Below are 12,550 nucleotides of genomic sequence, written 5' to 3'. Positions count from 1 at the left end.
CGCTTTCTCTGGTGTCAACCACACAAGAAACCTCGCCTGGCAGCTTTGAAGAGGTAGAACGTTGACATCCTAGGGCATAACAAATATGTGAACAGTCACTCATGAACACATTTTTCATCATGTTATGTTCTACACTTTACACTACAGAGAATTTGCCAGAAAGTTAGTTTGCAAATGGTCATCTGTGAATCAGCAAGAAGTAACTGTACTTCACAAGTGTTGCAACAACAATAGCAAAAAGATGCTATGGAGGCCTACATTCTTGTTTTGTTTGATTGCTAAAATGGTAAAACCTAAACATGTGATTTTGCAGAAGAATATACAGCTCAGTCAAACCTAGAATTTGGGAAGTGGCTCAAAATGGAGGATAAATCATGTATGACTCCAAAATTAAGTAAGAAGCTGTTGTTGTTGTTCTTGCTGAGTCCGCCAGACCAAACCTGCTAAGATGGAGATCATTTATTTTAAAAGACCAGCTACGGGTCAGTAATCAGGATAAATCCAGAGGAAACCTCCTCATTCCATTGTCTGTGCTCACCGCAGACTGCTTAATTGCAGCTTTGCCATCTTTTTTTCATCTTCTCCAGAAGCCCAGAGTGCTGCATTTCTCTCATGTTTACGAGTCCACGTTTAATTGATTGTTTGACTGGCACATAAAAAAAATACAGTCAAGACTCAGCATGCACCTTTAGAAAGAAAAAAAAACTGGATTAGCACTTTAACTACAGACTTTTTTTTTTTTGCACCATCTTTTTCAAAAGTGAGAGCAGCTTTGCAGCATGTGAAAACAACTGGGCAGAGAAGGTTTTTATTTTCCCACAAGAAGAGATCCATAATAATTAAACGTGAATGGGTTCAAAATATCCTGGAGTACTGGTCTAGTTGTTTGAAAATGTCTCTTCTCTCACCGAGGCACATTTACTTTGGTTGGTGGAAGGACATAATGTTTTCAAAACACGCACACCAAAGGTTCTAATTGTCTCCAAAGATGCTGATGCTGCTCATTATGCAGACATCTTGCTTTAGGAGGGGAAAACAAATGCGGTAAGACCTTCGCTTTCCTCCTCACGTCAACATAAGAGCCTTGTGCTTTTGTTATAAAATAATAAAAAGTGTATTTAAATGCACCCCAATTTGAGATGTGTGTTCAATCCCTTGCTGCACTGATCTTTATTTGTCTGAGAAGCATGTGGCTTCTCTTTCTTCTCCCTACAATCGACTTCTTCTTAGCCACTGTTTACTACATGGGGGATTAAAAAAAAAAAAAAAAAAGAAGTCAATATCCACTAGGAATTTGAGTGGAAAGACACTACTTTTGTAGTACTACAACTGCAACATGTTGCATACTCATACTTAACAGTGGTCCGCCATTTTCACCCGCCAAATTATATAATGTGGTGTTTTATGTCTGCGAAATTCTTCTTCTTTTCTTAATGATTGTGAAGCATATAGAAACTTTAAGCCGACTACTACACCACAGGACATTTACGATACAACAGGTTAACTTAATATTTTCCACCCACTCACTCACTCACTCACTCACACTCACATCATGTAAGCCAAATAGTGGTCTCCCAGACAGAGAAGTGAACCCACGCCAACCGGCACCGAAGGCAAGTGACGGTTCCACTCCTCCACCTGGAGCCCTCTTCCATTTGTTTTATGATGAAGTTGGGTGGTAAGATGATGAAGTAATGCCTAATTTCATAAAATATAAACAATGGGTGACAATAATTTCTAAATAACATTGCTGTTAGGGGTGTGCCAAAAATTCGATTCATAAAAGAATCGAGATTCTCATTTATGAATCGAATCGATATTAATATCCAAAAATCGATTTTATTTAAATTAGAAATGAAGAAGAAGGGGAAAAGGCAGTTGTAGCCCACATGCTGTTTTTGTGGAAAAAGGCACTTGCAATACAACATTAATAAATGTTAAAAAAAAAAAAAAAAAGAAAAAAAAAAAAGAAGACACTTTAATGTCTCTATTTGTCATTTTTTTCTTGCAAAGCAGACTGGAGTAGATCATGACAATTTTTTGCATATCTGTAAATTGAAGCAGTAATCATTTGTCAATCAAATAATTTTGAATTGAAAATCGTTTGAATAGTGAATCGAAAATCGATTCTGAATTGAATCGTAGATCCAAAAATCGTAATCGTATCGAATCGTGAGACAGTCAAAGATTCCCAGCCCTAATTGCTGTCATACAGCGAAAACAAACAATTACCGAAAGCGTGGGATACGAAAATAAAAACTTTCAGCCATAGTCAAATCAAGGCAATGACTTCTACCTACATAATCAGAAATCCAAAACAGCTTTGCTAGCCAATTTCCATTTGCACACTTACGGTTTGACAGCTAGTGTAGCAAAAGATAAGTATAGGTAGTTTGTTTCATAAAATAACCAGTAGCTTATCCTTGAGAATCTCATAATAACACATTTGTTGTGCTTGTCGTGGGACCGGAAGATGGAGTTACAAGAAAAAAAAGAAAAAATAAGTTAACCACTCAAACCATAGATGTAACTTTTACTTTGAAATCCAAACCCGGATGCCTCGTTTCTACTTCGGTGCACTTGATACATCCCCAACCAGTCACTTGTTCATCCTGCGAGTGTGAATCACGTGTCAATGCCTTCTTCACTACAGGCGCATCTGCACTTGTTACCTTTTTGCGGAGAAAGTGACAGAAAGTATTATTTTATTTCGAATATTCTCCGTTAAACTCAGAGACGAACTAAATGGGTTTTAAGGAACGGGCGATGTGGAGAGCTTTTACGCGTCTTTGAGGGTTGGTGTGAATTCGTCTTTTTTTTTTTTTTTAAACAGAAAATGTGCGGAGTATTACAATAATTGCAACGATGAGGTACGGCTTGGTGGTTCTCTCTGCCGGCTTCTCGGGATTGCTGAGTTTTTGCTTCCTCGCCGTCTCAATCGGAACTGATTACTGGTACATTATCGATGTGAATAAGCCCAACTACACAGGCGAGGAGCTGAGTTCCTACTCCGGACTGTGGAGAATTAATGAAGGTATGTGCACTTATTGATTGTTGCACTGAAACAAGACACAAAAAAAAACACACATTTTATTAAGTCAGATTATTTTTAATATCCTTTTTTTTTGCACTGAAATTGAAATTGCTGTGATGTCAATCTTTGAGTTTGTTTTGAATGGAACGGAGATAATTGAATTTGATCAGTCCTTGGCTGGGAGACCAAAAGAGCCCCTGGGAGGGAAAGCTGGCAAGACTCAGACAAATAGGGTTGGAGTCAGGGAGGACATCCATCCCTAAAACCCTATATGCACCAACCTCTTGCCCCACCTAAAAATAAATAAATAAATAAAGATCCTTCTCTTATCTTGGTAGCGTGTAGGAGTGGCTTTTCAAATGTTTTCAAAAGTCACAACTTGACACTGTACTGAGGCAGAGAGACTCGATGGAAAAACTAATCTCGCCTGTCACGTCCCCCTCACTTGAGCAGGCAGCACAGAATTTTTAGTGAGAAATTGCCAAAATGGCTGCAAAATGAAATGGGTGACAGAAATTCCATAGTGGTTGACAGCCTGGTCAGAAAAAAAAAAGTGTCACGTTGAAATCTCAACTGTCATGACAACAAACTTGAATGCAGGCTTTGTTTCCATTTTTTTTAATAAATGGGCTGCACTGACTTTGTACAGGGTTTTTCACCCTTCATGTACTCCCAGCTCCTTGAAGAGTCAGTCACATTTCATGATGATGCAAGGCAAGCCCGTTCACATACTGACAACACAACACCATGAGAATCAAGGGTTCAGTATCTTACTCCAGGGTACAGTACATTGACGTGGTGCTGTGCGAGTTAGGTGTCAAATCCACAACCTTCAGGTTAAGAGGCAGCCACTTTACCACCTGAGTCAAGCCTCTAAAGGAGAAAAACTATGTCTTTTTTTCACAATTTAGGTGACTTGGAGAGCTATAATATACTTTACACCCTCTATTTTTTTTTATCATGCTGCTAGGCCTACTGCGTACAGCTTTCATTACCATGACAACTGAGGGCAGACCTAGGGGGTTGCAATGAGGCGAGCAGTGATGAAGAGCCCGGATTGTGGAGAAAAAAAATCGAGCCCCTTGAAGACAGTAAAAGCATTGATTGTATTTTCACTCATAGTGGCAGCACTTCGTCACCAAGCTGCCGAATAACAGTTAGTGTGGGATATGTGTATGTGCATGCAGCAAACACATGCAGTCAAGTACTCACCATGGCACTGCAGCTCTGCTTAACGGTTAAAGCTACTCTAACATTGGCCTAAAATATCTTTCCATTACTAGCATTTTTATTCGACGTTTTATGACTCACATCTTCTAATTAATAGATTAACACCTTAACGGTTCCTAATGGGTAACCCTGCAAGCCTGTGGCCAATAGTCTTCAAACTGGATTCGGGTTTGAATTTGCTGCCCTTGCTCTGCGAATGTGACATCATGCAGTCACGCAGTATGCACCTGAAAAAGGGAGAGTGCAGTTTTATTTTTCAGCTACACATGGCAGTAGCTATTCAAAATTCAACTTCTTGCATTGTGTCGCTTTAACACTGTAACACCCAATCAGCACTCCAACCCTTTCTATACAAGCCATTAAAAAGTCTTGTCAAAATATGCTACTCACAAAAAGTTAGGGATGTTGAGGTTTTGGCGTAAAAATTACAGGATGAAACTTTGATGTGCTATTTATTACCTTTAAGGCTTTTTCACATTGCACTTATGTTCTCTAACAAGGAGCTGAACAGCAAAATTCACAATAGGTGTTTGAGCCATGAATCGACATAATAGATGCAACCTTCCTTAAGTGTTTCAAAATGAATTTTTCATCCTTTCCAAAGTGAGTACTTCCAAGATCGTAAAGATTAGAGCCACTAATGTAACGTAAAATGTAAAAAAACAACAACACATTTTTATTGGAGGGGCTACTAAGTCTGTTATCAAGTGCATCAAAATGATACAATCAAAATGTAACTTTAACCATGCACAAAACTTTGAATTTACTTGAGAGCACTGAAACCTGGAAGACTTGGAATAACATTTCAAATACCGGTATACCAATTTGGGTATGTGGGTGCTCTCATGATCATCCATCAATGGTTCTGTTACAAGTCCATTCTCTTTCAAATACTTTCTCTTGACATGTTCAGGATCAAACAAGAGTTCCGTCATCCCTTCCTTTACGGCAAACATGTCCGCCCTGTCTAAAGTGGAGAGGCACCTTCTCGGTGAGTGTGCATGTTTATTTGTTTTGTTTTTAGTTAAAATCAGCAGTCACTGGTTTGTTTGAAAGAAGACAAAAGGGGAAGAAAATGACAAATACAAAATGCTGGTCGTAATGTCACAAATAGCATCCGAGGGTTTCTTAAAGTGGCAGTTACACCTTAAACAATTTCAAAGACTTGCAAAATGTTGTTTTGAATATGAAAATAGAATAAATAATATCAGACACCCTATTTTCCAGAGAATGGTGTGCGACACGTCAAAATGACGCCCCTACAATGAAAACAAAAGTGTCAAATCAAGGAAAGAATTTAAGAGACTTGTACTGTACTGTCATGTGTGTAAATCTTTTTGTCCACCTATTTTAAAGACGTCAGTTTTGTTATTCTGCTGAATTTTCATGATGACTGCGTAATTGTGATGAGAGCACTCAAGGCACCTTAAAGTGATATTGACTTCCCATACTGCTCCACTTAGCTCCATCTGCTGGATGTGGTCGGTCACTGCCCCCATTTGTCCTCAATGCAAGTGAATTGGAATGACGAAGAGTGAAAATCACAAGTGCACATCTTTATTTGGATCCTCACCAATTGCAGTATGCAATTGGTTCACTCTGTTCACAACTCATTTTGCGGAACCCAGCACAAACCGGTTGACTTTGAAACAAAAGGCAACAAACACCCTTCAAAACAGCTCTCGCCCCACACTTCCATCTGAGGTAATTATATGCGAGAATGGGTAATTGAACAATTGAAATCGGCTCCATTTTCTGCTTGGCGCATTCATATTCTCACCAATTGTCTATTATTAGAAGAAAAAGAGCCCCAGGGTGCAGATTGCTCAACAAGAACAAAGAGGGATCCCATACTGTGGTGATTAATGTGTGTTCACATGTTAAATGTGTGTTTTGTTTTCAGAGCTGCACAAGGCGGTGGTCATCATCTTGCCGATGAGCTTGGTGCTGCTGGTGTTTGGTTGGATTTTCGGGCTCGTCAGTTCGTTGGCCTGCAGCCCAAAGCTCCTGACCGGAACAGCATTCTACTTTCTCATCTGCAGTACGTTCACATGCCAGATTTGTTTTCTCCTTTTCCGAGCCAGCGTTAGCACCGTGTAGTGCGTGGGCAGGGGCGACTGAATGCCTTGTTTGCTTCTACACGTAGAGAGAACCTTGAGAATCCATTTTCAACGCCACACTACGGAGTAAATTCTTTTTGTCTTGAGGCTGCTATCAGTCGCATTTCAGCACCGCTAATGTCAGTACATTCCGTTGGCAAAGTGGAAGTGAACAGGTGTCATACTGTATATAACAGTTGACTGAGGCATTCGTCACTTTTTACTGCGGTGCAATCTTGGGCACTGAACACAGCAACTGCTTTCATTTTCATTTCTTGACCTGTTATACATACTGAAAGTTTCATTTGAATTTGTCGTTTTGGTTGACTTTCTAATGTAAACATCCATCCGTTGAGGGGGGCATGGTAGGATGCTGGGGAATATTTGCCATGTCGGCCAATCAGCAGCTCATATCTCAAGGCGAGTTTGTCAATAAAATTGATTAATCACCAAGTCCTACTCATACTTCAAGGTAGCTCTGTAGTCAAATTTATGTGACCAAAAGATTGGCGCTTCCTGGGGCCTCTATTTCTCTATTGGAGGAAAACCTAAATTGGTTTCATAGGTTTCCGTCAACAACACACAGTAAGGAGAACTGCCGTGCTGCTAAATGGTCATATAATAATGAGTTTTCATCAGCAACCATGCCTTTTTTTTTCTTCTGGCAAGGCTTCATGCAGCGGCTGCACTACAGCCCCTGTACATGAAGTACTTCAAGAGAAATGGCTGTTTGGTAGGAGAGTGGGAACGGCTGCACATAAATGGACAAATCTATCAGACAGAGCTCTTCACGTTGCCATCTTCCAGGGCATAGACACTTCATTTCATGCACAGCATCAATTTGTCTGTACAATGCACGCCTCGAACAGTGTGCAAGAAAAGCCTTTTAAAATCTTTTGCGGATCAGGTGATGGGTTTTACTAATGTTCTTTTTTCCGATGTCTCGAGAAAGCTTATTTCCATGTTGTCCTTGTTTTTCTGGGGTCTAAAGGTCTTTGAAAGCACTACCGTGACACTTCATGCTGCTATTCTTAATGCCGTTTGCATTGTAGCATTTGTAAGCAAGACCTTTTCGTTTTGCAAGTGCAGTCTTTCAGTCAGTCTTTAGTCTAATACATAGTGAAAATTAGTTTGGCTCTCCCCCCAAAAAAGATGAGGAAATTGCATTGAAGTATTTTGGAAGGGAAATGTAAAGCGGCGGAGGCAGCTGCATCGAAATTAGACCACAATCAAATTTTGTTTTCTAACACCTTGAGAGATGGCACGATTATCGCTTTCCTTTATGATGTAATCAAGAAACACGTGCTACACCATGAGAGTGATTTGCCTGCAACTCCAACCCCACCACACAAGAAACAACTCCCTTGTGGCAAATTGAATAGAATGGTTGTAACTCTGCATTCTCCGCCAACCTTGATTGTCATGCAAGACGACCGAGTCGCCCAAAGAGGTCAAAGATGATATTACGCTGATGAATGACTTAATGGAAAAGCTAATCGTTCAAATAATGAGTGTGTCAGTTTTTGTTTTCATTACCCTGCAACAGAGGACAGATGGTTTGATTTGTTTTGGAAATGTTTTTTTTTTTTTTTTGTAAGGGTTATTGATGCCTAATTACTATACAGAAAACTGCAGGTAATTGATGTCTCCTCAAAAAAAATAAAAAAAATGTAATTATATAGATGAATTCATTTGTTTGTAAGTGGAATACAACCGTGTACTGCCAACCGAGCATTGTATTTGTCAAATCTGATATTCAAGGCATGGAAGAAGGTCTCTCCCAGCTGGCCTCTGTAATTCAGGCTTGTAAATCACTGATGGAACACACAGCATTGCATCACTTAGTATTTTAAATCAGCAAAGCGTTTACGTAGCAGAGAACGATAAGGTGGTGAATCTCATCCTATCGTGTCAATAAGTAGGCGGAAATGTCAACATGTTGGAAATCGGACAAGTTTAGGCACCTCACAACATAGCCGTGTTTTTGGCGCTATCTTGTGGCATCTTAAGGTATTACTGGGAAAACAAAAACTGAATAGGTGATTTTTTTTTTTCCTCCAGAAAATAGTTGAACGCAGGTTCTACAGTAAAAAAAAAAAAAAGGAATGTGAATTTGTGAATGGCAAACCGCGAATAGTTCGCCGTACTGATGAGTGTAATTAGTATGATTGCCATTTTCGTCTGCCCAGGTCTCTTCACCCTGACTGGTGTAAGCCTCTACATCGAGTACTCCAACAAGGCCATGAAGGAGTTCCAGCGGATCGTGGCCCCCGAGGAACTCGCTTATGTGAACGTGTCGTTTGGCTGGTCTTTCGCCATGGCGTGGATGTCCTTCGCACTGGAGCTCTCCGCTGGCCTGCTTCTCCTGCTGGCCGCCAAAGTCACCCAGATGAAAGGACGTTACGACTGCGGCGTCGCCGTCACTTTGTGAATGTCAAAAGTATGCAGGTATTGCAGTTGACCTTTTATTAGACCACGCCCCCTTCAAAAGGCAGACTGGCCAATCATAGCATGGCACACAATAGAGATCCTACACTTTTCATGGTGGTATTCTGTTGATCACAATCCATTCATTTTTTAATGCTGGCGCCAGGATCTAATCCATCGGACCCCAGACTGATCGTCAGCCAATTAAACAAGTGTCTCTTCATAAGGATGTACACATAACAGAGATTCAAACTCTAACTTCTAAAATGTAAGGCTGACGTTCTAACCACTAGCTCACCATGCTGCGCCAAATACTATTTGAATTACATTTGTATGTATTGAAGCCATTTTTTATTGTTCCGTTTCCAAAAGCCCAAACTAACCCAGACAAATGCAAGCTCCTGATAAAGCACTGCACACCCTTCTGCCTGATACTTGAGTATAAAATGTCATTTTTTCCTCAAAATTTGATAATGCTCCTCCAGAGAGTGCAGACTGGCAGTTCCCGGAGCTTGATGCTAGCAACGGTTACTAAGGGGGCCGGGTCTTTGTGAAAGGTCAATATGTATAAGAAAAAGAGGGCTACAAAGCCCATCTTATTTCATGTGAATATTGTACATTAAGTTCAGTTTTATTTATCATTGCGTGTGGATGTATTTTATGTTCAATTGATTTTGATTTCTTATTGTGTATAAATGTACATTCAGTTTTGTTTTATTATTGTATGTAAACGTAATGTACAATCAGTTCAGTTTTCCTGTATTGATTCTTACACAAACCCATTTGTAATTATAGTTGTACCAACAGGGAAAAACAGCAGAAGTAATACAGTAATGACAACTGTAATCAATTGAGATTTACTGAAGCAGTGTTGCACTTCAATCAAAATATCCCTGGAGACGTGTTATGAGTTTGTATCAAGTAGGATTTCAACGTGAACAGATGGAATGGAGGAGCCCACCGCATCAGTGTAGGTCTAACCAAGCATAAGTCAGCCCGAGCAATAAGCACAAGTCAGTTGCAGGATTTGAAATGGAAGATTGGTTACTTGTATTAATGCTGTAAAATGCAAATTACGTTGAAGGAATAATGATGGTATGAGGACAGACCCCTGTGGATTTCACAGCGGATTCGTCATTCCAAACTGAATGCTGTTTTGCCACAAGAAATGTTCCAATCCTGAAGCTGGTAGTCAATGATGTCAAAGGCATGTGAATTTCGAATGATATCAATCAAAATATTCCAGCCGAGAAGTCATAAAAAGACATTTTTAATTTGTTTTAGTCGATGGGAGTGGAATCACAAATCCTACTAAAATAAAGAAATACATAATATGTACATGCTGAAAGTCAGTGCATACAAGATTGTTTCTTGGCAGCTTTCTGGTGGATTTAACGGCAAAAATTTTAACTTCTGTTTCAGTGTGTATTTATCTTGTGATAATGTAGCTTAACATGGTTATTCAAATATATTGGAATGTTACATGTTTGCTGTCATTCTTTTGGATTGGTTTATGTTTTTTTTTTTTTTTTTGTGGAAATTTGTTTTTATTGTTCTGTAAAGATGAAGCACTAAACAACATCAGGGAAGGCTATTAATCCAAAGACTCGTCTTTGAACATTTTGGGCCATAGTTCACATCCAGATGAATTAACAAGATTCATTTTTTGGAGCGTTTTAGGGTGGAAGAAGAAAATTATGATCAAAATATGTACATATTTCTTGGTGTTTAATGTCACGTAAAATAACATTTCAAGTGTAATATATTAGAAAATTACGGGTCAAGTGGGCTTTGGTGTTTGTGCAGAGTTGATGATAAAGCATCAAACAAAAATATTTTCCTGATGTTTTCTTTCCAATGATGATAGTCTGAGCACAGACACTTTGTGGAATGCTCCTGACTGGGCTTTTATATTTTTTCAAATATATACTTTCATGATAAATGGGAATGAAACATTAGTGTTCCAACGTAACAAGCATCAAAATACCTGACAACATTATTCTAAAAAAAAAAACAGACAATTTACAGATTATCTCACTAAAAAGAAAAAAGTACTGGAAGTGAAAGAATACACGTCTGTACATAGCAGTTGTTACTTTTCTCTGCCATTTTATTACTCAGTGATAGATACTTTTCATTTATATATATATATATATATATATATATATATATATATATATATATATATGTATGTATGTATGTATGTATATATATATGTATGTATGTATGTATGTATGTATATATATCACCTGGTGGGCGAGTGGTTAGCACGTCTGCCTCCCAGTTCTGAGGTCTCCGGTTCGAGTCCTGGCTCGGACCTTCCTGGGTGGAGTTTGCATGTTCTCCCCGTGCCTGCGTGGGTCTTCTCCGGGTACTCCGGTCTCCTCCCACATTCCAAAGACATGCATGGCAGGTTAATTGGGCGCTCCGAATTGTCCCTCGGTATTCTTGTGAGTGTGGATGGTTGTTCGTCTCTGTGTGCCCTGCGATTGGCTGGCAACCAGTCCAGGGTGTCCCCTACCTACTGCCCAGAGCCAGCTGAGATAGGCGCCAGCACCCCCCGCGACGCTTGTGAGGAATAAGCGGTCAAGAAAATGGATGGATATATATATATATATATATATATTTTTTTTTTTTTTAATTATGTGGCATGCAACAAAATGACAACAGCGATCCGGACCTTTCTCTGCCTCAACATGAGAAGTTTACCATCCTGCTTTTGCCAATCTCAAGGCTACAAGCCTGAGACTGAAGGCCGGATATGCTTAATATAAAGATACATAATACATAAACTGTCTGCATGCTGATTATTCTATTTATGGGGTGTGTGCTGGTATGCAACTCTCTGAATGGACTTCCTGCTTTGACCTTGATTAAAGCGGCACAATGGAGGAGAAAGTATAAAGAGCACTGCACAACACGTCTCCATCTTTGTCACCATCACTCCACTGACCAATAAGTCTCCTTCACCCACCTTCCGGGCGTTTATTTCTATAGACAATGAACAAACCCTCTCCTTGAGGCACAGCTCCACTTTATCTCCACGTTGCAGCTTTCGTCACAAGCCAAGACCAATTACCAACTCCTTTTACTCCAGTTAAACGAAGCCAGCAAATAGTGCAGGGCACAGGAAGAAGCAGGGTCCATATTATCTGCTGGTAGCTACACATTGACACCCCAATGCAATAACACACCACAGCCTGTTTTTTGATTACAGAACCCCTGCCGGGAGATATGTTCAATCCAAAGTAACGCAACTCAGTGCACAACGATGACATTTCCACCTTTCTTTTGAAGAGCTGAGCTTGTTAGCAGCTTCATCAGCATTCATTCGGAGTTCACATAGCGTGGTCTGATGAATGCCAGGTCTAATGTTGGTCTGCAGGGTTTCCTGTTTTTGAATTTAATATAATATCTGGTCTTGGAACAGGTCAAAAGAAGAACCACTTGATTGCCTGAACACTCTTGGTTACCATATCGTCATGAATAGGCCATGAATAGGGCCATTTGTTTACTCAACTATAGATGGAGGGTAGGGTGTCCAGGTATATTAAAATTAATAGCAAGCAAAACTACATTCCATCAATCCATTTTCCAACCCAGCTCATGATAAAGTTGAGTACTTTGTACACCCTGGCCTGGTCACTAGTCAATCGTAGGCAGTGGCGTTTGGTGCCGTTACAGTATCTCTGGCCTGCTTGTCTTAATCTAGCCTGGCCTGGGTCACGCACTAATGTTTGAAAAAAGAAGCAGCAAAAGC

General features: G+C 39.8%; 1 protein-coding gene across 2 annotated transcripts; it reads left to right on the top strand.

Moving 5' to 3' along the window:
* Positions 1 to 2,596: 2,596 nt before the first annotated feature.
* Positions 2,597 to 10,272, top strand: LOC144002093 (transmembrane protein 235-like). Of its 2 annotated transcripts, XM_077496989.1 has the most exons (4): positions 2,597 to 3,034; positions 5,178 to 5,255; positions 6,168 to 6,305; positions 8,553 to 10,272. In XM_077496989.1, the coding sequence occupies exons 1-4, from the start codon at positions 2,866 to 2,868 to the stop codon at positions 8,792 to 8,794; spliced, it is 627 nt and encodes a 208-aa protein (XP_077353115.1). In that variant the 5' UTR covers positions 2,597 to 2,865; the 3' UTR covers positions 8,795 to 10,272. The 2 variants fall into 2 exon arrangements, with proteins under 2 accessions (XP_077353115.1, XP_077353125.1); XM_077496999.1 differs by lacking the exon at positions 5,178 to 5,255.
* The last annotated feature ends 2,278 nt before the right edge of the window (positions 10,273 to 12,550 follow it).

This window comes from Festucalex cinctus, chromosome 1, assembly GCF_051991245.1.
Source record: "Festucalex cinctus isolate MCC-2025b chromosome 1, RoL_Fcin_1.0, whole genome shotgun sequence".
NCBI lineage: Eukaryota > Metazoa > Chordata > Actinopteri > Syngnathiformes > Syngnathidae > Festucalex > Festucalex cinctus.
The sequence above is the reverse complement of the archived record's forward strand: the minus strand, read 5'-3'. Positions and strand labels throughout refer to the sequence as shown.

Excerpts from the sequence above, each read along its gene's own strand:
- LOC144002093 (XM_077496989.1), top strand. The coding sequence starts at position 2,866 with ATGAGGTACGGCTTGGTGGTTCTCTCTGCCGGCTTCTCGGGATTGCTG. Across the intron at positions 3,035-5,177 it reads ACTGTGGAGAATTAATGAAG|GATCAAACAAGAGTTCCGTC; the intron begins GTATGTGCACTT and ends TGACATGTTCAG. Across the intron at positions 6,306-8,552 it reads ATTCTACTTTCTCATCTGCA|GTCTCTTCACCCTGACTGGT; the intron begins GTACGTTCACAT and ends TCGTCTGCCCAG.